This window comes from Heloderma suspectum, chromosome 9 (assembly GCF_057233095.1).
Source record: "Heloderma suspectum isolate Gila_16-S chromosome 9, 16-S_ref, whole genome shotgun sequence".
Lineage (NCBI taxonomy): Eukaryota > Metazoa > Chordata > Lepidosauria > Squamata > Helodermatidae > Heloderma > Heloderma suspectum.
In genome coordinates, this window is record NC_139466.1 from 4,530,569 (window position 1) to 4,557,432 (window position 26,864).

A 26,864-nucleotide genomic window follows, 5' to 3' on the forward strand; every position below is an offset into this window, starting at 1 on the left:
TTAGCCATTTTTATGTAGACCTGTATGTCTATGCATGTATGTAGGAATTACCCCCCACCCCCCCCCCCAAAAAAAAAACAAACACCACAGAGGTCAGTTCCGGTGTTCCAGGCAAACTGGACGGACTTGTTAAAAAGCTTGCAAAATTCAGATGGGATTTAAGTTAGACAAGCCGTCCCTAGAGGGCCTGGGAATTCACAAGTGGGAAGTTTCAGGTTACAGAGTTACATCTGAGACAACCAGTTAGTTTGCGTAACCAGGAACCTTGTTTATAGAAGCAGTTACCATTATACCAGGGGTGGGCAACTCTGTGAGGTCCAAGAGGCTTTTTGCCCCTGCCCCTCGCAGGCCACTGTTTGATGGACGCCGAATGAAGTAATTTTAAAATTGTGTCTGTAGTGGCTACGGGGTGCCAAAAGGATCAAAATTACCTTGTTTGCAAGCCGATCTTGATACTTTTGGTGCTCCATAGCGGCTATGGAGCATCAAAAGGGTCCAAATCAGGTAGCTATGGAACACCCAAAGGGTCAAAATTCGCTTGCCAAAGGGTCAAAATTCGCTTGCCAAAGGGTCAAAATTTGCTTGCAAACAAGCCGATTTTGACCCTTTCGGCACTCTGTAGCCACTACAGATGCCATTTCCCCCCTCCATTTTAAATAAATAAATTTGGTGGGCCACATGTTGCTCGCCCCTGCCTTAGACAATACCTTTAAACTCCCTTCAACCAACAGAAGCAATATCACAACTCAAACAGCCCCTAGATGATTAAGGGCTCCTGTCTGACTTCTATTTCCTCTTGGGATTGGTAGCTGCTGAAACAGTAGCACCGGCATTTCTTTAGGCATACAGAATTACACAGATTCCACTATTCTGTGTGAGCCCTTCAGAGACCTGAGTTGGTGAGCAAGGAGTTTTGGCTGGAAGAAAAAAACGGCTAGGATCTCCTGCCCATGTAAACAAAGTTTGTTGATTCAAAATGAGAGCACTGAATCAACAACCTCTTACTGTAGGATTTCCTTGGTTTTGCAAACAAGTCCTAGGGATTTGGGGTCAGGTAGAGGCAGTTCCAGTCTATTAATGTCACTCTCAAGGGCTTTTCCGACTGAACCTGTGACCCTTTACTATACCGTTTGTAATAAAAAACGCAGCTCAAGCTAGATGACGGAAGCCGTGAAGCAATTTTAAACAAACATTGATCTCAAACTTATAAAAAGGATAACGCTTACTCCAATGTCAATAAAACCAGTCTTAAAAGCTTCCTCGTCTTTCATCTGGGAGGTCAAATGGTATCCACACTTCGTACTGTTATCATAGAACCAATATAGCAGAGTGTTTAAAAAATGCAGAATCGGATCCATGTTCCGATAAAAAAAGGGGTTCAAAATCCCGCCCTGACCTGTGTCCCCAACCAGTTCGCCAGCAACCTTTTTCCAGTGCAAGGATCCTGGGTCAAATGCTCCCACTTCCATTGTCTAAGGCAAGTTTCATTATTCAAAACAGTGGAATTACCTCTAGTTTGTCTGTCCTCATCAGTTTCTGCCCAGCAGAGCCCCCCGGTACTGAAACGGCCGGGTTCCCAGACATCAGGACGGGTGCATTTGGTAAGAGCTCTGCAGGAACCAAGCCCATTCCAGGAGAAACGTGACTTAAGTAGGGACTGAACGCCATGGTAGGGCTAGTTGCAAGCGAAGGAGTCACAGCAAATGTCGTCTGTTGGGTAAAGGAGGAGAAAAAGGTCACAGGAGTCAGCATGGCACCTGCTGTTGGCACGTGCCGATAACCCCGACCCCCATCTTTGGAAATGATTCGTTTAATCACACCGGCTGAGAAGAGAACTCCAGTTCCCAGTCTATTAATTCGCTGTCATTGACTTGTGATCCTCTCCTCCCTCTTCATTGATCCAAGGGTACATAGCGCATTTCAAGCACAGGGCATCTTCATTGGTATGGACAAAGAACAGCCACAATTGTTAACAGCTTAATGACACAATTAAGGAGGTACCTTTGAGCAATTAACACAGCCCCGCCCCCCCATTAACCATTCACCAGCAGAAGCGGAAGGATCTGGCCACTTTTGGACATAAGATGCATTGGGATGAGCTGGTGAGGGCCTTTCACGGCTCAGGCAAAGGGCTATAATTCGTAATTTTTTAATTATTCATGGATAAATCAAAACAAAACTTCAGTCTTATCACAACTCATTATTTAATCACATAAAGCAGACTTCCCTAACCCAGTGCCCTCCACATGTTGGGAGTTGTGGGCCAACACGTCTGGAGGGCACCAGGTTGGGGAAGGCGAACAAAGTATGTCAAAAAGGCAAAGACTGGCAATAAAGAAAAAGGTGGAGGGAGGCTTAACAGATTTAAATAATCAAGATGTTTGGTAGAGGTTGTGGACACATTGAAGAGACAGGGAACTACTGGTTTTCCATTCCTCTAAAGCAGGGATGACAACCTGTTGCCCTCCAGATATTTTGGCTAACAACTCCCATGAGCCTTCATCATTTATTTATTTTTACATTTATATCCTGCCTTTTCCTCCAAGGAGCACAAGGCAGTGTACCTGATCCTCCTCCTCTCCACGTTATCCTCACAACAACCCTATCTTACGATACTCTAAGTGAGATATGTTAGGCTGAGAGTCAGCGACGGGCCCAAAGTCACCCAGTGGGCTTCACGGCCGAGTGGGGACTAGAACCTGGGTCTCCCAAGTCCCAGTCCAACTCTCTAACCACTATACCACACTAGCTCATTGGCTCAGCTGGCCAATGCTGACAGGAGTTGTAGGCCAAAACTTCTGGAGGGCCACAAGTTTATTGATTTGATTTGTACCCCGCCTTTCTACCAAAAATGGGGCTCAAGGCGGCTTACAATAAAACTTGATAAAAACAGTGATAAGCAAATACATTAGAATACAATGAAAAACAATGAAAAAACCCCCAGCAACTAAGTAAAAACAGCATCCAGCTCAACAGACATGCTTACACACCAAAGGCCCACTTGAATAAAGTGGTCGTTGCCTGCTGGTGGAAGGACAGCAGAGAGAGAGCGAACCAAGCCTCCTTCGGCTGGGAGTTCCATAGCCAGGGAGCGGCCACCGAGAAGGCCCTCTTTTGTGTGGCCACCAAACATGTCTCTGAAAGTGGTGGTTTCGAAAGAAGGGCCTCTCCCAAAGATCTTAAGAACTGGGCACACTCATATCGGAGAAGGCAGTCCTTCACGAAGCCTGGTCCCAAGCCACCCACACCTGCTGTAAAGCTGTATTTAATGGCTTCTTACTCTAACATATTAATCAATTAAATACTGAAATCCTAATTTAAGATTTTCTTTTGCCTTCTGATCTATGAGTTGACAATATTTAATTTTCAGGCAACTACCACCAGTCAATACAATGGCTGTTCCATTTGAGAATTAGTGGTCCAGCTCCTGCTTGATCCTGTTAATGCCGCACTTGCCTATAGCTGTGTCCATTGCAAAGGCAGATGAATAGAAATGTGGAAGTGGATGAACATGTTGGGGTGGGGGAAGAAAGATTCCACCAAACTTCCATCTCCAGACCCAAAGTACCAGTGAGAATGAAAGCAAGTCTTAATACTCTGAATTACTTAGCTCTCCGCCCCACCCAATACGAGCACTGACAACTCAAAACAGATCTGAAGCATAGCGTGGTCTCCTTTTGTACAAGTGCTACCTGTTATCAAAGCACCCTCCTACTTCTGCCAGTATTTCAACTGTCCGGTCTATTTTAAGGCTTTGGTAACTGGGTCATGGCTAATTCGGTTAGGCCAAATCCTGACAGGTTCACGGAGGCTCAAACTTTGGCCAACTGACCTCATGGAGGTCTGGTATGTTAAATTGCTGCACCACCCTAACAGAAACGTGGGGGGTGGGGGGTTGTGGTAGGCGGGATCGTGACATTCCAGAATTTTAGACCAATTTTCTTACCGATGTGTAGTCACCACCTTGTTCATGTCTAATGATGTAGAGAATTTTGGTTTTGCTCACAGGTCATGCAAGCACACCCCATTCAAAGCTCCGGATGCGAGTACGAACATGTGTCTGCCAAAAATATTCATAAATTAACAAACACCTACTCGTCTTTGTCTCGTTCCCTGTTCCCAGTTTGATTTGTGCAGATTTCCTAATTTTTGCAAATTTCCTCTGTGGACTGAATTAGCCCCACTTTAGTCTGTGGAGGAAATTTGCGCAAATTTGGGGAAACATGTGCAAATCTCCTGTTTGATCACTGCTCGATTTCCACAACTTTCTCATTCGCACAGAGCAAACAGTGATTGCAAGCGGGAACTGGGCACGAGAAGAGCGGCAAGAGGATATTTGGAAAATCCTGCCAATCTTGAACACCACTTGTTCGTCCATCCCTAAGTTATGTCAATTGTCTGGCACAGCCCCCCCAACCTGGTGCCCTCGAGATGTGTTGGACTGGCCATGCTGGCTGGGAAGGACGAAGGGCAGTAGGTTGGGGAAGGATGGTATAATGCCCCACCCCCACAAAATTGGCATTCAGTGGCACAGATCCTCTGAACATGGAGATTCCAGCTAGCCATCATAGCAAGTAGCACTGATCCAATTATCTTCCATGAATGTGCCCAACAACTTTGTAAACCACCATCTAAGGTAGCAGCCATCACTGCATTCCCTTCCCCACTGAGAAACTATGGCCAGCCTCTACAGTTCTGGAATTGGAGGGTTTCCATGGAAGCAGACACAAGGCTTGTAGGCCCACATGAGCCTCAGAACCTCTCGGTTTAGAAACAAAGCACTGACGTCACTACGTGCATTTCATGGAGTGGCATCATGGGGCTCCACCTCCATAACAGATGTGAGTGATAAAGACTCGCCATTCAATTGTGGGGAACTCTTTAAACACGACATGATCCAAGACTGTTTAGATCAGGGCTCCCCAACCTTTTTGGACCTGGGGGCACGTTTGGGAATTTGAGAAACTGCTGTGGGCACCACTCCAATGGTGTGGTAGACGTGGCTAGTGACATAATGGCTGCTGTGGGGGCCTGGCTAGTCAATAGGTGAGGGAGGAGAGAAACAGCAAGGCTAGAGACTGGGAGGGAGGGGGAACTGGGAAGAGTTGCTTCCTGGCCTGCCCAGACTTCTCCCATCCACATGAACCTTTCCCCTTTGCTCTCTCTGTCTCTCTCCTGACTCCCAGCCTCTAGCCTTGCTATTTCACACCCCACCCCTTTCCTTGCCATTTCTCTGCCTTCCCCTTCCCTAGCCTTCTTCGTCCTCCCCTCCTAGCCGCCCGCCGTGCTCTTTCTCAACCCCTTTGCTTTGCTCTTTCTCTCTCCCTCTCAGCCTCTAGCCTTGCTCTTTCTCTCACCACCTCTTTACCTCGGTGTTTCTCCCCCTCCTAGCCTCTAACCTCACTCCTTCTTTACCCCTTTTCTTTGTTTTTGCTTTCCTACCTGCTGAATAGGTGATCAGTGTCAGGTTCAGGAACAGGAACAAAGTGAAGCTGGCACCCTTCAATTTATTATTGAATTCTCATCTTTAAAGGATGCAGGGGGTAAAGAGCTTTGCAGGCGCCATTGGAGGTGCCTGCAGGCGCTGTGCTGGAGACACCTGGTTTAGATTAATACCTTTCAGCAGCCAAATCTCTTCCAACCACTCCACCTACACAAGAGGCAGAACTCAAGCTCTGCTTGTGGCCACATCATGATCTTCACAGGCTGAGGAAACCAGACTTTTGCAGCCCTAAAGCCAAGCTCCCGGAAGGATTGCCCGATTACCAAGGTGATAAATACAAATAAAATGAACCCAAAGAAGGGGAGGCTCTGATTGTAATGAGAGAGCACATGGAAGCCCCCCAGGAGCAGGAGGTGCTGTTGCTGCTGTCAGCCGCTGGACTTGACTGGCGTCCTGGAAATGATGCAGCTGCATCACCCGGCCATGTGCCAGGAGGGGCCAACTTCATGGCTCGGCGCATTTCAATAGCTCTTCATTTCATTTCATTTCATTTCATTTCATTTCATTTCATTTCATTGGATTTGTATACTGCCCCATAGCTGAAACTCTCTGGGCAGTTCACAAAGATTAAAAACCATTAAAAATACATTATACAAGTGTGAAACCGTTTACATAAATACATGTACACAGACAACACACAGAGAGGCAACATAAATCTAAACTCAATTTTTAAAAACAACCAATCAAAGACAATCCAGGATCTGATTAAAAAAAGTCATTATATGCTGACAAATGCCCAAGAGGACAATTTTAACCTGGCGCTGAAAAGATAACAATGTTGGCACCAGGCAGGCCTCGTCGGGGAGGTCATTCCATAACTGGGGGGCCACCACCAAGAAGGTCCTCTGCCTCGTTCCCACTCCCGAGACTCTCTTGGAGGAGGCACCTGGAGGAGGGCCATATACGCTGAATGTAGTGTATAGGTCGGTTCATGCTGGGAGAGGCACTCTATCATGTATTGGGGTCCCGAGCTGTGTTACACCAGCCTTAAGCTAGCTTTATTCCAGCCTTAAACCAGCACCTTGAATCGGGCTTGGAAACATACAGGCAGCCAGTACAAGTAGGCCAGAAAAGGAGTTATACGTTCGGACTTTCTTGTCCCTGCTGTCAAACTGGCCGCTACATTTTGCACAAGTTCCAGAGAGTGCCTCCGTGTTTTTGTGGCCCAACACAAATGGCAGCTTTCAGAATGTGATTTCACTACAGCACAGCACTTAACCCATTGTGAAACTCCATGGCCGGGTTCCCACATCACAACAACCCAGGGTTTTTTCAAACCCTGGGTTATTGAGAACGCGTGGGAATGAGCACCGAGGAGGGACTGTGGCTCAGCGGTAGAGCACACGCTTGGCATGCAGAAGGTCCTAAGTTCCATCCCTGCCATCTCTAGGTAGAGTGAGGAAAGAATCCTGCCTGAACCCTGGAGAGCTGCTGCTGCCAGTCAGTTTCGACCATACTGGGCTAGATGGACCATGGGTCTGACATGGTAGAAGGCACAACCACCTGGTCACTCTTGCTGCATGTGAGAGGAGATAAGCAACCCAGAGATGTTTGGTGGGATGTCTGAAATGGGAATTTTGGGTTTTGGGGGTGAGATAAATCAGAGCTGGAACCCATGGCTTAACGGGCTCATATGTCACACTAAACAACCCAAGGGTGGGGCATTCCTGGTTTGTTCAGCCCTAGCAGAAGCGATCGTGCTGCAAAAGCCAGCCCTGCTCGCTTGCCCCTGTTCGTTCACAACAACCCAAGGTTTGAAAAAACCCTGGGTTGTTGTGACTTGTGAACCAGGCCTATCCAATATTAGTCTAACTTAAGTCCCATTCATTTCAATGGGTCTACTCTAAGTAGGATTAACACTGGATATAACCCTATGAGAGCCAAATCATGGTTCGGAGAGGCAAGCATATCTAAGCTAGAATCTGAGTCTGTAGGCCTCTGACTCTCGGTTAAAGAGGAGAATGAACGAAGGGAGGGAGGGAAAGAATTACTTTGGAGGTCATGTCTTCCTGGAAAGATACCCTGACGGCTGTAACTTGGGGCTCCAAGATGCTGTCTCGGTGTGCTTCCAGATGGAGGGCTCCTGGTGCCAACAAGTAAATGCTGTTGTGCTACTATTCTGCCTGTTCCTCCTTAAGATACTTTTTCTGGTAAGAAAAAAAAGGTGGAAAAAGCAGTGGGAAACCCCGGGAGGCTTACAAATTGAAGACGACATTCTCTGGACCCTCTGTAAAATCCTGCGAACGAGGCAGGGCGATTGCACAATTAAGTCCTCATCTGGAAGCACCCTAGGCTATTCCAATCCCTGGAATTCAGCCAGGTGATGCGGGCATAAGCGGATGCTTTTGTCCAGACACTTCTTCTGGTCCAGGTACACCAACAGTCACTGGGTGGTGTGCGGCCTTCAGTCCATCAGTACTCTTAAAAGGTATCAAACCCTTCTCTATTCACTCCACAGGGTCAGTCCAGGACTACACTATCTTTCTTACAGCAGTAACTCAAGTTTTGTTTTTAAGCTTCTGTACCTATGCTACATATTTATATCTACAAACCCCCAGAGGACAGGTTGGAGTGCTGCCCCCACTAGCCCTATGCAGACGAAATACATAGCACGGTGGGTTGTTTTCCTTAACCATGGTTGAGTGTTCCATCTGAAAACTTAAACCAGGGATGTTGAACCTGAGGAGTGGGGGCCAAATCCAGCCCACCTGGGGTTCTAATCTGGTCCTCTGGGGTTCCCTAGATGGCTACCCCTCTTCCCTACGTCCCAAAGTGGTTCACACTCCCCCCCCAAGTGCCAATTCTTTGGTGGTTTCCTGGCTTTTGTATGTCTCTCCCCTCTGCCTCCCTCCATTCTAAAAGGTTGAAATGCCTCTCCTAAGGCTTAGTTAGCGCTTTAAGCTAAAATACACCGGTATGTTTTGTATTTTTGGCCCCCACCCCCACCCCTTTTGCCTTCAGCTTTACCCTGTTTGCCTTTGGACCTACCTACCACTGGAATGCTTCTCCAAGAGCTTCTCCAAAATTGAATTTGCCCCTCAGGCTGAAAGAGGTTCGACATCCCTGACTTAAACCATGGTTAAGGCTGCAAGGATGGTTGTTGTAAGCCATGGTTAACTGCACCAAGTAAACCACAGTCAGGGCCAGTTACCCTGGCTCTCCAATCTTTCTGCTTGCAAGGTGACAAGCAGACTCTCTGATATCTCCCTATACATCTCCCCTGGGGAGACAGGTTTATCTTGGTAAGCTGAACCATAGTTTCACTGTATTTGGGGGAGGATCTTAACCAGGGTTAAGGGAACAAACCCTGATTAGTGATAATCATGGTTAAGCTTTAACTGGGCTACTGTGTGATCAGGACTCCCAAACAGCTGAGTAGGTGGAATGGTCCCGGTGATAAACAAGGCAACATAAATAAACTAAAAATTCTAAAACATATCGCATATAAAAAATGCAGTGAAAATGATTAATCAGCAGGCATCAGCATCTGTCTTCTCTTAGTACGGAACAGCCATTTTTAAAGGACCCATTTACAAACTAGCTGTAATATCTTCTTAAAGTATTGATAACTAAAAAGTGGGAATCAATACACAGCATTATCAGACCGATTAATGACATTAACTCTGTCCTAGTTGGTGTCTGCAAAATTCTTGCCCTTAACATGGGCTGCAAGCAAGGTCTAAAAAAATGCATTGTCTGTCTACTCACTTATAGGACACCACTTATGTGCCCATGGTTCCTTACTTATAAATGGTATCAGGTCCAGATTTTTAATAGGTAAGGCACATCCCAGAGCAGCATCCTGTCACGCTTCATTTCATGATTGGGCACGTTTAGCCCCAGGGTATGTTTAATTCACACTGTCCAACCTACTCCCGCATGAATCCCCCTCCTTTTCCTTTTTAGCATTAATTATAGTGTAGCATGACATCCACGCCAAGATTAACAATAACCATGGTTAGTTTTAACCAGGGTTTGCAACCCACCTTCTCAACCTGATTTCAAAGGCACTTTAAAGCTAACCATGGTTAGTGTTAACCTTGGTGTGAATGTAACACTACACCATTTTTAGCACCGATGCCCATAAGTCACAAAGTGCTCCCAATCTACCAGACTCAGCAAGCCTAGCCAAGCAAGAGGATTATTTCAGAAACTTACAATTGGCTGTAGTTGCGCTCCTGGTAGCATGAACTGCATTTGCTGTGCAAACATGGCTGCCGCTGTCTTTTGCTGGATCAGGTTGTTGCGTCCGTTGATTTCGAGTTGCGTTTTTAAGTGCGGTGGAGGGTGAAGGTATTTGCAGTTTTCTCGAGTGCACCGGCCCTAGGGGAGGATTACAGAAAAAACAATGAAACATTTTGGCAAACGGCGTGAGTGCTGGTGATACCAGGATAAAATGGATTATGCATGAACTGGGAAGGAAATCTATCTTGCTACTCCGTTACATCCTATATGATGCATAAGCACAGAGTCCACCAAGAACAATGCAAGCTGGGTTGCTAAATTATGATGTCAACACAAGCTTTTCCTAAACAAACATTTATGATAATGAGGTGATTCACTCCATACATTTATATTCTGCTCTTCCCCCATCAAGCCCAGAGAGGCAAATGTGTCTCCCTGCATCCTGAATTTTATGCTTTCAACAATCCTGTGAGGTAGCTTAGGCCGAGAGACATTGACTAACTCAAGATTACGCTGCGATGTAAATACGTGGCTTGCTTCTAACTCAGAAGAGCCGACAGTTTCGGTATCAATACAGCAAGCGTCCTGCAAAACAACTGCCTGCAAGTCAACTAATAGCAAAGAATTGGAAAGGATCTGTAGATCTCAATAACTGTGTGGTATATCTATCTTTGGAATATTGTGTTGGCTGAAAAACTAAGTAAACAGATAAGGGCACAAAGCCAGCAAAGAGAATCCCACACCTTCCATATAATCTGGTATACATTTTTTGACTTTACTGACAAACAAGGTTCCCACAGAGGAAAATCAGCATGTCATGGACAGATATGGATACATTTAGATAATTACAGCTAAATCTTGAACCCCTGATGAACTTCTGTGGATGAATATAGGGTTATTAATATATTGAAACTCCTGTAATTCCTGTTAACTGTAGTTGGATTTACTATGTAATGTATGTGTTTTGTTAGTTGAAAAAGTTGTAATATTTCTATATACTCATTAATTACATTGAAAACATGTGATTAAATCTCAATAAAAATAATTATAAGGAAAAAAAAATGCTTGGAAGTTTGAATTGTGATAAGCTGAACATCCTGGCCTAGGAACATCAGAACCGGCCTTATACCAGGTCAGATCTTGGTCCATCTGTCTTGGTTTTGTTGACACTGACTGGCAGCAGCTCTCTGGGATTTCAGACAAGGGTCTTTCCCAGTCCTACCTGGAGGTGCTGGGGATTTTATTTATTACATTTATATCCCACCTTTTTTCCTCCTTAAGGAACCCAAGGTGGCATACATAATCCTCCTCCTCTCCATTTTATCCTCACAACAACAACCCTGTGAGGTGGGTTGGGCTGAGGGTCTGTGACTGGCCCAAAGTCACCCAGTGAGCTTTCATAGCTGAGTGGGGACTAGAACCCAGATCTCCCAGCTCCGAGTCCAACACTCTAGCCACTGCACCACACCGGTGTATGCACGGTGCTGAGAATGGGGATAGGGAGACATTTTTCTCCCTCTCTTAAAATACTAGAACCTGGGGTTATCCCACAAAGCTGCTTGGTGGGAGATTCTGGACAGATAAAAGGAAGTCCTTCTTCACACAGCGCAGAGTTAAACCCTGGAATTCACCGCCACAAGACGTAGTGATGGCAACCAATTTGGATGGCTTTAAAAGGGGGTTGGATAAATTCCTTGAGGAAAAGGCTATCAAAAGGCTAATCTTGATGGCTATATGCTGCCTCCAGAACCAGCTAGCTTAGTACTATCGACACTGACTGGCAGCAGCGGCTCTCCAGGATTTCAGGCAGGAGTTTTCCCCAACCCTACCTAGAGATGCCAGGGATTGAACTCGGGACCTTCTGAATGCAAAGCAGGGGCTCTATCCCTGAGCCACAGCCATTCCCCAAAGACCCAAACATAAGAAGCTTCCTTATATCGAGTCAGACTCTTAGTCCATCTGGCCCAGTGCTGTCAGCACTGACTGGCAGCAGCAGCTCTCCAGGATTTCAGGCAGGATTCTTTTGCTGCTCTACCTCGGATTGAACACGGGATCTTTTGACTGCAAAACAAATGCTCTACCAATGAGCTACAGCCTTTCTTCCAAAGGGGAAGCGACAGAATGAGGTGGTAGCGTTAAGGAATGTCCTCTCCAGACATGTGTGTAAAGGTACGCACATTCAGAGATACACATGTCCAAGGGATCTTTGAACATTGGTCACAGCGCATCTTGGCAGATTTGTCCAATGATGCACACGCACGCACACCAAAGTCTATTCCAAAAGGGGGTTATTTTATTGAACACACAGAGATAAAAAATGTAGACAATAATTACTGTGAGGATTGGCTGGTTGGCAATAGGCACTATATGAACTTCAGGATGGAAAGAAACTGTACATATATGACGTACAATCCTAAACAGACTAAGGATGCAAGGCAGAAAACAAATGCAGACATCCATGTGCAGGGTTCAAACAGTGGGGAAATTAGCTCAAAGGCCCGCTTGGTGTCTAAACCAAGGGCTACTGTGCCTGGATGGCTAGGCTGTGGACATGCGCAGTGGGTCTGGACCCAAGTGATCTGGAGGAGCTGAAGAAGTCAGGGACAGGCAAATGTGAGTTCTAGGTCTTTTTTTGCTGGGGGGAGATAGGCATGGGAGAGGAGGGCTGACAAAGCAAGGGAGAGAAAAGGGTTTTTTGGCGGTTGATCACTAGCCTTGGGTGAAACGCAGTGGCTAGCCCTTGCACAAAGCCCCCATGCCAAGAGAGGAGGGCAGAACAATCAGGGCAGCTAGACTCAGAACACTCACAGCCATTTCCAGTGTCTTGTGCACCAGCCTGTTTCTACCCTGCTTCCTTCTCCAAAGATTTGTGGTGCACAACTGGAATCAGAAAGACTCCAGATGACCTTGTGCATTGCCAAAATCTCCTAGGGGATTTCGGCAACCACAAGGGTGCCAGGCCTGAAGGGGAAACAAGGTGAATCACGGAACAGGGAGCATGAAAAAATGTGATGTCACTTGAAGTGGTATCGTCTACTTTCAGAATTCCCACCTCCCTTTTCCTGTATGTGCAGACGTCCCCCCCCCTTCTGCATCCTGCAAAGCCTTCACTTCTGCCCCCAGCGCAGCTGCCCAACCACAGCACTTCTGCCCACCCAGGCTAGCTAGCTCTGCAAAAAACAGCACTTCGTCTCAAGCCAGCCCAAGGCTCTGTGCAAGAGAATATTTACAAAGGTCTGGAGCTATGTCTGCAAATCCCTTCCAGCTGAGGCACGGACTGGACATGCAAGGCCTGTGCTCGGGTCAGTGCATCTTTTGTACCAAATTTAGACTAAATCTGCTTGGATGTTTTTGCATTTACAGGAAAATGAGGGGAGCGGGATGGGGGGAGAGAAATATGCTACTGACTTCCCAGGCAGTTTGATTACCGAGCCAAGATTTCACTGGGAAATGCGTTATTTCAATTGGCATTTTTGCAGAGCATTAAATCAGCTTGTGCACCACGTGTGGTGAGAGGGGGGGAGGAAGCTGAGATGTGGGCGATTTTGGCTCATGGTGGCTCGGCCCTTGAATCAGCATGCCTGGAGAAAAAAAGTATTTCAGTTGGAAGCAACCCGTTCACTAGAAGGTGCTAATACATTCAGGACAGAGAGAAACCTACAGTTTCTTCCTTCAACTGATTTCTATTTCTCCCCTCCCCCCCACCCCCAATTCTCCATTTCACCAATGATAATAATAATGCTAATAATATTCTACTGCTTTGGAGAGCCCATAGCTGGTCGTGCAGTGCATGCTTTGCATGCAGAAAGACTGCACACCCAGTTTAAAAGAGACTTCAGGTAGCAGGGATGCAAAAGGCCGCTCTTCTCTGTCAGCTGGAGACCTTGGAGAGCCGCGGCCAGTCTGAGTAGACGGATCTGGGCTGGATGGCCCATTGCTTGGGAAGGCAGCTTCCGTTTTAACACTTGGAAGGTACAGCGAGTACAATTCTGAGGAAGTGAGACGAGCTGCCCAAATTGCGTTTCTGAAAGGACTCTTGTTACATTCTGATCATATTTGTGGCATGCGTCAATTTAAAACTGAACAGCTCAGAGGCACATCGTATTCCCGAGACCGAATATGAACAAATTATTCCACAAGCTCTCCCCTTCTCAGTTTTCCTCTCAAAAATATCAGTCAGCTTGTCTTCTGGAGTGTAACACACACATAGACATGCACACTAACCACATACACACCCTTTTTTAATGCTGCTGTCTATCGTTACTTCATGGTAAAAGGAACAGCAGTATGTTCATGTTTAAAAGTACTTCTGTTTCCATTATTGTTTCATATGCTGCAGAGTACCCAGTAGAGCAGCTTCCCCCAACTTGGTGCTCTCCAGATGTGTTGGACTACAACTCCTATCCTCCCCCTCCAGCATGATGGGTGTTGTAGTCCAACTCATCTAAAGGGCAGGAAGTTGGGGAAGGATGATCGAAATCATGCTTACATCAGGAAAGGGCAGGAGCTCTCTGATATATTCCTTTTATATAAATACATATAATATTTATATTGCTTGTATTTAGGGAAGGGGGTGGTTGGAGCGGTGTATAAAAATTGGGTGGGGAGACGTAAGAGCAAGTCCTCTGGAATAATCTTGCAGTGCACTACGTTTGCAAAATGTCCGGTTCAGGTTGCACCGCTAGACAGTTGAAGATGTCAAGAATAATGGAAAACAACAAAGAGTCTTGTGGCACTTTAAAGATGGACACATTTATTCTGGCATAAGCTTTCATGGAGACTTCATCAGATGCATAAAGTGTTAACTTCAGCTTAGCAGATTTATATTCACATGCTGAGAGTGGGGGGGGGGAGTAAACTGTGTTGTCAGAGGGAAATGCAATGCAAAAGGTACAGACAGTGATGATTGCCTTAACGGCTGCCATGCACAAAACATTGTTGGGTTATAACACGGACATCATTGGAATGGAGAAAAAGAATATACAGTTGCTCCCCCACCATACATACTCTCACTCTCCCTTTCATACCCCCCCCTCTCTCACACACACATACACACACACACACACTTTCACTGCAAATCTCCTAATCCAATTCCACAACTTTCCCTGCTTGATTGAATCTTCCCTCAAGGTCGTCTGGGGATGTCAGTGCCTCTGACCTTCCTCTGCCTACTTTCGATGTGTGCGCCGAACATTACAGTCGAGGAGACAGCCTGCAGCACGCAGACAGAGAAGTGGAGAACATTCAGGCCCCAGAGAATAAATGCTGAAGCGCCACATTCATGAATACAAATAGCTGTTAGTGTTGCTGCTGTCGCTGCTACTGTGGTGTGTGAAGCCATCCTGTTCCCGTGGACTCCACTCCCAAGCTAAAACGGAGACTTTAAGGGGGCCCAGCTCTTCATTATACCTTTTGGGATAGATACACTCCAGGGATAAATACGGCAGGGTGGGGGAGATTGCCAAAATAGCTCAGAGTCCTGGGCTCTGCAGCACAACTGAACGTTATTGTTGTCGTTAATATGATTTATTCATATTCTGCCATCAGTGTGCATCATGTTGCGCAAAGTATATACAGACAGGTCCCTGCCCCAAGGAGCATGCAATCTAAAATTCAGCACAGGGGGAAGCAACAGAGGAAGAGAAGGGCAATGGAGGCAGGATGAAAAAGAGGAAGAATATACAATTACTGCTGCCACGTGTACCTGGGCTTAGTGGATCCTACTTCTGCATAAACATGAATAAGGTTCTTTTAGGTAAGCCACCTTAGGAAGGGTTTTTTTTTACCCTAAAAGGCAGCCTAAACATATTTAAATACAGTTGCTCTGTGAATTTCATAGTTATGCCAAATAATACAAGCTTATATGCTAAGTTATACATGATGCATTTTATGTGGTTAGATAAGTTTAGGATTGATGAGGAAGTATTCAGTATTTTTCAGTCCCCCCTTCTCCAAATTCTGTTCCACGCCCCCACCCCAGCTTGAAAATTTCCTGGAAATTTTACATCTCCAGCACTGCACAGGTTGCTTTATACCTGACCTCTGTCCTATCTTGTCTGCCCAACCCAGTATCGGAATGGTAGCCTGTTTTCTGACAAGCCCTCTGCCACTGGTCCCTGAGTCTTGTTGATCCAGTATCCAACCACCACCCTGTCCATGATCGTGTTTTCTGCCTCTTGTACCTCTGATGCTCACCCACTTCACCAGGACCAGAACCTGCCAAGCAGCCTGCAAAAAGCTAGGCCCCAGCCCTGACAGATGCATATGGAAGCCAGTGAAGGGATTAACCATTTCTGCCCTTGGAGAAAGTGTTGCATCAGGGGTGGGGAATATGTGGCTCTCCCGACATTGCTGGACTGCAACTTCCACCAGCCCTAGGAACATAGGAAGCTGCCTTATACTGAGTCAGATCCTTGGTTCATCTAGCCCAGTATTGTCGACACTGACTGGCAGCATTGGCTCTCCAGGATTTCCAGCAGAAATATTTCCAGCTCTACGTGGAGATGCCGGGGATCGAACCCGGGACCTTCAACATACAAGGCATGTGCTCTACTGCTGAGCTACAGTTCCATCATAAGCCAAGGTCATTGGCTAACCAACATAACAAGTGGTGCAGGATGGAGCTGAACTGAGGACTGTGCCGTTGCAGTCCAACAACATCTGGAGGGCCACCCATTCCCCATCCTTGCATAATGAAAATTCTAACTATTATTAACTGCTCTGCACACAGGATGCAGATTTAAAAACATAACATGATATATGTTATGACAGTATGGCTTGCCTCTTGAGGTGGTCAAGTTCATCATGCTAATTTCTCAGCTGTTCTAGAACTGTTCGTTTATCAACACCCAAAGGCTATGTTGTGTTCCCAAAGGAAACATTTTAAACAGTTTGTATCAAAGAAACATTACAAATTGCAAGAAAGGAGTTTGCAGATTTATACCGAATATAGCCAAGGAGGGGTGGGATGGAGTGCAGAAACCCAAACCAAGTACAGCAAAGATGCAGGCCAATTTGTGTTTGTGTTGTTGCATAGTTTAGAAAATCAACAGCCTAATGAACATAAACAGTTCCTGGATTTAAAAATAACAGCCCATCTGAGCTGACAATTTGGTTTCAATCTGGAAAAGCAATCGATGCCAGGAAATGTGTTACACATTTCTGCATGCTTCCCTGAGATTACAGAATTAGAGACAGGAAGGTTACTCAGTCCAGAGATTCTCCAGTTTTCTTTTACTTCTATTTTAGCATGGCTGATAAACAGCCACTCACCTGGGGTGAGTTAGTATCAACTTAAAGTGAATGGGTGGAAACTTTTGCAAAATCCAGATGTTTTTGTAAAGGCCATAAGTGTCTAACCTAGGTATGCAGGCTAGTAAAACTTCCTTATAGGCTAGTACCTATACTAGACAAATGTGCAAGGTTGATACTGCACATCTTCAGCATGCATGGTGCCTTCCAAAGTAACACAAACCTGAACAGGATTTTGCTCCAAGGAACTTACCATCAAACTTTAAATAGTGCAAAGAGACAGCAAGGGAAGGAAGTAGGGTTTGCCCAACCTGTGCATTTAAGAGAGGTTTGCAAGTGAATCTTTTCCCAGAGGGAAGCCAGACAAGGTCACTTGCTAGTTGTAAAGATTAAAGTGTAGGAGCAGTGGCAAGTTGGCAACACAGTAAAGGGAAGAAAAGGGAGGGGAAGAGGAGAAGCATGGGGAATTAATATGCAGAAATGTAGCTGAAAATCAATATTTGGGGACGAGGACTAAAAAGAAGTTCAGTCAAAGGCCTCACAGAAGAGGTGGATTTTGCGGAGGAATTTGGAGGCACAGAGAAAGGCAGAATCACACTACTTTGCTGGCAGGGAGTTCCAGGCCTGTAAGAGGTGGCTGCATCTTAAATAATCCTTCCCCAAGACCTGGTTTACACCTGCAGCAGAATGAGGTGTTAGGATTCTGAGCTGGAAGAGTAGACCGTACCACTTTTGATGGGAGGGAATGTAGCTCAGTGGTAGAGCATCTGCTCTGTATTCAGAAGATCCCAGGTTCTATCCCCACCATCTCCAGCTTGAGCTAGAAATGACTCCTGCCTGAAACCCCGGAGAGCCGCTGCCTGTCAGTGTCGACAATACCATGCTAGATGGACCAATAGTCTGACCTCAGTATAAGACAGCTTCCGATGTTACGGAAGGGGGACATACCATTTTGAATGGTCTCCGTGTAAATAAAAAACTGTGCAGATCTGGTATCTCCTTGCTGCACTAGTGTTCTACTTGAAGGAGTTTTAAAAAGTTATTATCATTATTATTACTAGTGTAAATCCCATGTCACACGGCTACTAGTCTGAGAACAATTGGATAAAAATATGTTTGCCCGTTTCCCTTGCGACTGGAACAACTTCATTATTTTAAAATGTACTACAAATAAACTGGCAAAGGTGAAAACCAAAAACAATGTTCTTTTAAAAAAAACGTTTACTATTTCTTGAAGTTTGAGGTTAAAATCACATGATGAAACATTTTTCTCTTTTCTTCCTCCGGTGTCCTTTCAGCTCTTTCTCCTCAGCTTCTCTTCTTCCTCCCCTATCACCAACAAACTTTTCTTTAGCCCTTTCAGCTCTTTCTCCTCAGCTTCTCTTCTTTCTCCCCTATCACCAATAAACTTTTCTTTAGCCCTTTCAGCTCTTTCTCCTCAGCTTCTCTTCCTCCTCCTCTATCACCGACTTTTCTTCAACATTTTTTCCCAACATTCTGTGCCTGTCCTTTCATTGGCCCAGCACTCTCAAGAGCTCACAGGAGTAAGCATTATTACATGTGCGTACACACAGTGTGTCACATGTTACATTACATGCACAGTGTGGGGCATATGCATTAACCTCGGCTTTGCCTCATCCCTCTCCTTTTCCCCTTCCCGAGCTGGCCAAAACTCGAGCTTTGAACTTTTTCAAAATTTCCTGCACATCTATCCTGCTCACGCTTCAGTTTAAAACAAAAATGAGCAAAATCAGTCTGATAGATCTCTAGTAATAAGCTTACATTACCACATTCTAACACCACCACCACCACTACCACCACATGGGAGCATTCAAAATGTGATTTCCCCACCGGAGTTCTGGGGTACAGTCCATATACCAATCCATTCTGCTGCATGAGTAAATAAGGCCTTAGCCAAGATTTGAAAAGTAAATAAAATCACCTTGTTCACTCTCCCTGTTTGCTGCTCCTACCATTACACAGGGACAGTACAGGTTAAAGTGTATTTCATTATCACTGCTTCTGCAAAAGGTAGAATGCCACTATGATACCTTAATCAGAGAAAAACACAAAAAAACCTTACTTTTTCTAAATTGATCCTGCCAAAGTTATTGTTCTCTTTTTCTCAAGTGAGCCAAAACCTTCACTTTTCTTAAAGCCTCAACTGCTGAACTTTCAACTTTCAAATTAACAAAACGAAACTGTTCCTAGCCCTCATGCTTACAAAGCAAAGAACTCTCCCCACCCCTATCCCTAGGCTGCAGATCTGCTATTCTTTGTTATCCAGCACAAAAAACGAACTACTGTTTAATTTTACCCTGACTCCAGGGACTCACATGAAGCCACACCCCATCAAACAATCAGGACTAACAACGTTCTTGAAAGCTTCCCAAACCATTTATCCCAACAAAAGCAATGACACAAACCAAATCTGAGTTCCATGCCTAATTTTTGCTCAGAAAAAAATCCATTTCATTGAGCAATTCTAGATAAAGGAGTGCAGCTAAACAGACAACCAATGCTCCTGCCACACAAGCTCCAGCCAGGACGCCAGGCTCCACAGAGCGAGCATGTCTAATGCCTGCATGATGTGCTCAGGCTGACCTCGAGACCCAGAAATATGCCACTGCCACGCTTACATTTCCATGCAAAGCCCTCAAATCTAATAATGGCGTTTCATTTTCTCCATGCAATGCCAAGAAGCGGATTAACGGCAAATGCAATCACAACTTCAGAAGCTGAAAGGTTAATTCCAAATACCCACCAACTAAATCTCCTCCCCCGCCTTGTCCATTCCCTCCCAAGCATTCCTAGAACAAGAACAGGCCAACAACTCTCCTTCTAGATTATCGTTTGCAAGGTGTACTATGTAAGACTATCCACTTTATGCAAAAGCTAATTAGGCCAGACCACTAACTGCTACCCTGATGTAAGGGTAGCAAAACCCAACAGGTAGCCAAGCCGTAGTTCTCTAAAATTGCTGTTTCCCAGGATCTTCTCTTTCCCATTTGTAAGTGATCAAATTCAATACCTTCTATGGGGGATACCATATCACCACCTCTGTTGTTCTATGCAAAGTGTCCTTACCTCAGAGCAGTGAAATTCTTTAAAAATATCTTGGCATTTAACCTGGGGTGTCTCCCTAGAACTAACAGACTGCAACTGAAAGTGATATTCCTTGTCTGTGCACTCCTCCGAAAAAGAGGAGGGTATTTTGGAAAGTGTATGTAAGGATGTTGGGGGTGGGGAAGAGGTAATGTATGCTTATAGTTTATGCTTTCTGAAACAAACACACTGTTATTTATCAAGGATAACCAAAACACTTTTTTAATTGTGGTGCCCCGCACCAAATGGAAACCCCCGCCCCCCAGTGTGTGTTGTTTCCCTCTAGACATTCAGTATTTAGCATCTTGATCCCTATGTTTTTAGTCAGTAAATGAAGTATTTGAGGAATGAGGAAAGGGGCTTTATTTGTAAACAACCCATTAAAATATCTAAAAAGAGCCTCAAGATATACCCTTATTAAAAAACAAAAACAAAATGATGCTGTTTCACATTTCCTGCATTCCATTCCTGTGTGATGGCCAATTAACCAAAAACTGGGCCTGTGCTGGCTGAACACAGCCCACCCACCTTGTATGGTGGACCAACACGGACTCGAAACTTAACTGAATGACCGGACCGGAGCGGGGTGGGTGTGGGTGGGGACAACGCAAACTAGATTTGATGGGGGCAGCTATGTTTAAGAACATAAGAACAGCCCTGCTGGATCAGACCAAGGGTCCATCTAGTCCAGCATTCTGTTCACACAGTGGCCAATCAGCTGTCGACCGGGAACCCACAAGCAGGGCATGAGCACATCAGCACCCTCCTGCCCATGTTCCCCAGCAACTGGTGTACAGAGGCGCATTGCCTCTGGTACCAGAGGTAGCATGCAGCCATCAGGACTAGGAGCCGCTGATACCCTTCTCCTCCCGGAATTTGTCCAACCCCCTTTTAAAGCCATCCAAATTGGTGGCCATCACTACACCCTGTGGTTGTGAATTCTGTAGTTTAACTATAAGCTGTTTGCTTATTCATGTGTCTGCTCTGTTCACATATAACACACACACTGTGTGTGTGTGTTTTTAATATTACCAGTTCCCACTTCACCTACCCACAGTTTGCCACTGAAACTCCCTGCCCCTCCACAGCCTAGCTCTGATATCAGAAGTGATCTGGCCTGAATAGAAAGTCCCTACAGTGATAAGCTATTGGACAGCTCAAGCAACGGAGAGCACAGGGTTCAGCTCCCCTCACCCACACAACCCCTCTTCATTTTAAAGGTAGAGACACACATTTTATACATGAATGGGGCAGACAAGTGAACAAACGCGGCCGCCCCATCGCATCCAGTTTGACTCTAGGAATGAACACAACACCAGGCCTAGGGGTGTCAAGCTTTTGAGGGGACCACAATACATGTCTAGGGGTGCGGGGTGGGGGCTCTGCACTGAGCTTGGTAGCTCACGGATGGCCCGGGTCTGTCCAAAAAGAAATGTTCTGCAGACAGATCGAAGGTCATATAGGCCAGCTTCCTCACACTTGGCCCACCTTTTGGGCTCCTAAGCTCAGATAGCCAGCCGCTTTGTGCTTGGCCTTATTTTTAGGCTCCTAAGCTCTCATATGCTCCAGCCGCTTCACACCCGGCCTAGGCTTTGGGCTCTGAAATACTGACTGGAATGGATTCTTTTAGAAAGCCAGGCCTGCTGCACTGCAGCACGTGGGGTGAGAAATCACATAAAAGGCAGAAGCGAAGGAAGGCGGAATTCCCACCAGCGAGGAGAAAAGCAGTTTTTAAACACTGGGAAACTCAGTAAATCAATGGCGAGACACATGAAACGTGGGGGCATACAATTTGGCTTGGCCTTTTATACCGCTGCTTGTGTGTGGCAGTGGCAGAGGCTCTTGAAAGGACTAATCTCCGTGTGACTGTTTCCCCAGCTGGCTCCTACAGATAATGTGTATTTAGAAAGCCACAATCCGGTAATGGATGTGCACACACAAACCAGGCTGCCCTGCACTTCAATATCTCCCTACAAACTCCCAACCCCGACAACGACAATAAAGACAGACCCTCGACATTCTCCAGCGGCAGGCGCTCCTGATGCGAGGTCACGGGAGGGCAAGCGGCAGGCAGAGGGGCGGGAGAGGAGATGCTTGTACTCCATAAATTAACTCCATGCTTTAGATCACAGCCAGTGAAAAGCTGAGAGGGGCAACAAGAGAGGAAATTAGGAGTTAATGAGCAGGAGGGCAAGATTAGGGCTCCAGCCGCTACAGCTGAACAGAAGCCCAGCAGCGAGAAGCAAGAGAACTGCTGCAAACGGGAAGATTTCTGTGAATGGGTGGCTGTTTAAGCATGGTTTTGTTACTGCAGGAGGAGCTAGCATGAAGCTTATCCCACAGGAACCAGAAGTGCAAACTGTTCTGAAGTCCTCCTGGGTAAGACATGGATGCCTACAGTGTACTTATGCAGCATCGCATCCTTTACTTTCTACAAGGGAAGGAGTAAGAAAGTTCCGTTCTCAGCCCAGGAGTTAGCAAATTGGTTCAAACTAGGGGCAAGTTTATACACTCAGAAGAATCAAGTGGTAAAGATTTCCCTTCACTGTGACATTTCAGGCTGAAAGTGGGGGCAGAGGTTGTTTGTTCAAATGCTCTCCCCCCGCAAATCTGGGAAACCTCCCTGCATATAGAAACACAGCAAGTCATGTAGACATCTAGGCTGAAACTTCTCCCTGAGGTTTTATTTTTCTAATATATTAAATTGTATTTTTGTTTTAAGCACTGGAGGAGTGGTGCCCTCTATTTGCAGCCCCATACGCTACAATCCAGGAACAGTTTTTAGCTATTGTCAGAAACATTTACCTGAGTGTCCAGCCTAGCAAGAGTCTATACCACTGCCACTGGTAACTGGTTGTATCTGTTTTCTTTTTTTTAAATTAAAGCATATTTTATTTTATTTTGGTTCCTGCCCCGTGCATAAAATAAGGGTATTTCCAGACAGAGATCCCCTAGTGTTAGCAATCTAAACATGGTACATCTTTTTTCTTTCTTAATGGGTTTTTGTGTGGAAAGAAGCAAGACTGAAAAAATGGTGGACAAACATGGTAGCATTACAAATGGAAGATGCGGTCATCTGGATCCCCCCTAAAAGCCTGTAAATTGAAGCTGGGTGACTGCACAATAAAAGCCTTGTCTCGAAGGACTCAAAAACTAAAGCAGGGTGCAAGCAACACATATTAAACCTAAAAGCAAACAACACTGGTAACTGTTGGAACAGTCTAATATAATGGATTAAAATCTGAAGTGGAATCATAAATAATTGCAGCTAAAACAGAACTAAGATGGGGCGGTGAATGAACTGAAAGGACTTCCTTAAAAACAGAGGTTTTGCTTATCTCCTAAAAATCACCCAAAACACAGCTCTTTGTAGAGGAAAATGTTGACTTTGCAGCCAGTATAGAAAGATAAATGCCCCTTCAGGGGGAATATAATCTACGTCAGTGTTCCCCAGGCTGGGGCCCTCCAGATGTTTTGGACTACAGGATTCCAGACCATTGGCCATGTTGGCTATGCCTGATGGTAGTTGAAGTCCACCACATCTGGAGGGCACCAGGTTGGGGAAGGCTTATCTATGTCAACTTGGAGGGTGTGTTCACCCTGATAATTGGGGCTAAATGTAGTTGAGCTTGAATTCTGGAATTCCTTCCCTCCAAACGTTTTAGAGTTTATAGGAGTAAGAACTGCATGCCCTCGGTGGAACTCAATCCCTATGTTTATGGGCATACCTCCAGATCATAAGCCCAGAGCAATGACTCATGCAGGGATGTAACAAGGGGTCTCCCCTGGGGGGTGGCAGATTCTACTGGGCTTCTACATCAGAGTAACAGGATGCCAATCACAGCTGCTGTACAGATGTGGCAGACTAGCATGGCCTCCATGCAGGCTGGATGGAAGGAGACAAAGCACAGCAGAGAATCATCCAGAGAGCTAACAGGCATTTTCTTCTGTGGGGGTGGGCTCAAAGCAGCCTTTTTCGTTAATTTATTTCTCATGATACAGCGGCAGTTCATGACTGGGGCTAGTGCATTCCAGGACACAGTTTGGGAATTACTAGTCCATCCTGCCCCCTCTCAGGTGGCCATTCAGCCAGCCCTCTCCACTTAATGTCTGCAGTTCCATTGTTTTGGAAAACCTGCCCCTTCCCCCAATTTTGTGCTGTTCCTCAGCAGGCTGTTTTCCAGCAGGCACTACCGGCCTCTTTCACAGAGTGACCTTATTAGTACTGATCATGTTTCTAATAATATCTGACATTGTAAGAGGGCCATCTGCTCCAGCAATTCACTTTTTTCAAAAACAGCAAAAAGAAGAAAGTGAGTTTTGTTTGAGGATTTTCTTCCACCAAATTACAGGGAGAAAACACTGTTTGGTGGAAATCATAAGCTGCTAATGAACATGTAAAAGGAAGCAAATGCTTCCAAATTCAAATGAACTCCCAAATCAGCTACCTATAAATCCACATCAAGAGTCTGATTGAGAGCCAAGAAAAAACAAAGATAATTAAAGCTAAAACAGATGTAGCGAGCAATCCTAGACCCCCTAGACAGTGCCAGGGGAGAGGGGGGACATAGGATTCTTCAGTTTCTGGGTTCTGAGGTCAGAACCAGGACTCCGACCTCAGAGCCCAGAAACTGCTCCCCGCCTGCCCCCTCATAGCTGGCGTGGTTCTCTCCGTGGCGGCTATGTCTCCTCGCTCAGAAATGGAGTGCAGAGACGGAGAAAAGGGGGCGGTCCCAGGGGCAGGGAGGAGAGGAGAATGTGGAAGCTACTTTATGCAGCTTCCTATCAGATCTCCAGGCCCCTTCCCTCCCCCTCCCTGAAGTCATGGCTAGACAGGCAAAATCTGGCCCATCTAGCCAAAATGCAGAGTGCCTGGAACACAGAGAAGAAGATTTCCTCCATGCTCCAGTTGCCCTGCATAGGGCAGTTGCCAGCCTCCGGATTCGGAGACTGGTGACTATCTGGATAGGATTGCGCCCAGAGAGTTGTCTTTTGTTAAGTATTTCAAATCTGATTAATGTTGACATTTTATCAGCCATTCCTAATATTTTATGCAGCTGGTGGTAACTACCAGGAATAATCTTTTCCCATACAGAATCTCACAACTCATCAAGCATTTTAGGTAAATCACCAAAATTCATTTTTCATTTCTATCATTTACCAGGTCTTATTACAATAATGTCTGATATTTATTGTTATATCTCCAGATAATTTAACCCCCTCCAGGGTCTAATTTCACTCCATTTCCTTAATTTACTGCTAATCCTAACTATTTTAATGTGAAGGTAAGACGGTTGTTCCTGTGGTATAAATACAAGAAGAAGGTTGAATGCACTCTTATGCTAGAAAATATTAAAAGTGATCCGAATTCTGTGCTGAAGAAAAAACTGGATTCTGTGAACCACAGAACTTCTGCAAACTGAGCAGGTTTTGCACATTTTTATTTGCTGAGGGTGCAATCCTATGTATGTTTAGAGAGAAAAAGTGCTACAACTCCCGGCATTCCCCAGGCAGAACTTTTTTTTCTGTCTAAACATGCGTAGGATCATGCCCTTCAATTATCTTTTAAAAAGTATTTTGCATATTTTACTTTGCTTTTGTTAATAACGGGTAAAGCAGGGTACAAAAGCCCCTACCACCTAACCACTGGAAATCTTATTTGGTCTCCTCTCTAACTTCTGAGATTTCAAGCAGGCATTGGCCACACACTTATGAACGTACTATTGAAGCAATAAGGGCTAGAAGCTTTTGTTTGCTTGTTTTTAATGAAAGGTTCGATTCTCTGGAAGCTGAATACTGTGCTAGTACCACCCTCAACCTGCTATACTGAATCACAGTTTGAGGCTTTTTTTTATCCTGGGCCACCTAAATCATAGTGTACTGTCCTTGTCTCCCCACACACGCAAAAGTGAGCACAGACAAATGAATCGACAAGCGCAGATCCTCCCTCAGAACCAGTGATCCCCATCCTGCTTTCTAAAATCTACAGTGCCAGGAATCTTTTGCTGTTTGCGCTAACAATACCACCTAATCCCCTCCAGCTGGGAACTTGCTCCCTGCTCCTCTATCCCATAATAATTTTACTCCTGCCTTGTGTGCCGCCCTGATATCTTCAGATGAAGGATGGCATAAAAACATTTAAACAAATAAATTAATTAAGGCTTTTTCCAGGGGAGGCAACAATGAACACCCAACTGGAACGCAATCCATCAAAAGAAACAGTAATTGTACTCCTTCCAGATGATACCGTATGAGCAGTGAAGGAAAAGAGTTGCCAGTTTAGGCAGCAGATAGGTTGCCGGGTTGCCGACGCTCTGTGTTACTCAGAGTTGAGACTCCGCCTTTCAAGCACACATCCTGCACCCCGCCCCGCTCTCACAATGTCAGAAAATGGCTTGCAGAGAATGAACGAATCAGGACAGCAATTCACAACACACTCAGAACTTAAGAACCAGGTGACATTGCTATATGATGAAAGTCAGCCTTCCCCAACATGGTGGAGGGCACACGGTGCCCTCCCGATGTGTTGGATTGCAACTTCCATCCTCCCCAGCCAGCATGGCCAACATAGGACCTCTAGGTTGGGGAAGGATGGTGGAGGAGCCCATGCAAAACTCTTCAAAGCACCAACAAGGCTGTGTTTTGTCAGTGGAAGCCATCAGCTCAACAGAAATACAGGCAAGTGACTGCCTGCAGTCTGCCCGTGGAATTGACATGGAATGTTATTTCTGAAGTACGTCTTTATCTCTGTGAACCGGCGCGCCCATCGGCTTCCACCAGGATTGGTGCCTCGAGGGGACCGTTGCACGGGCAGGGAAAA

General features: G+C 45.6%; 1 protein-coding gene across 9 annotated transcripts in view; it reads right to left on the reverse strand.

Moving 5' to 3' along the window:
- Positions 1 to 26,864, reverse strand: part of MBNL3 (muscleblind like splicing regulator 3) — a 132,755-nt gene that overhangs the window by 40,869 nt on the left and 65,022 nt on the right. For all 9 annotated transcript variants that reach the window (XR_014784796.1, XM_084813578.1, XM_084813579.1 and 6 more), the window contains 2 exons: positions 9,662 to 9,826; positions 1,510 to 1,710 (listed from right to left, as the gene is read on the reverse strand). Coding sequence is in view for 8 of the 9 variants with exons in the window: in XM_084813578.1 (XP_084669704.1) it covers positions 1,510 to 1,710; positions 9,662 to 9,826 (366 nt within the window). In the remaining variant the exon portion in view is untranslated. The remainder of the gene's footprint in view (positions 1 to 1,509; positions 1,711 to 9,661; positions 9,827 to 26,864) is intronic.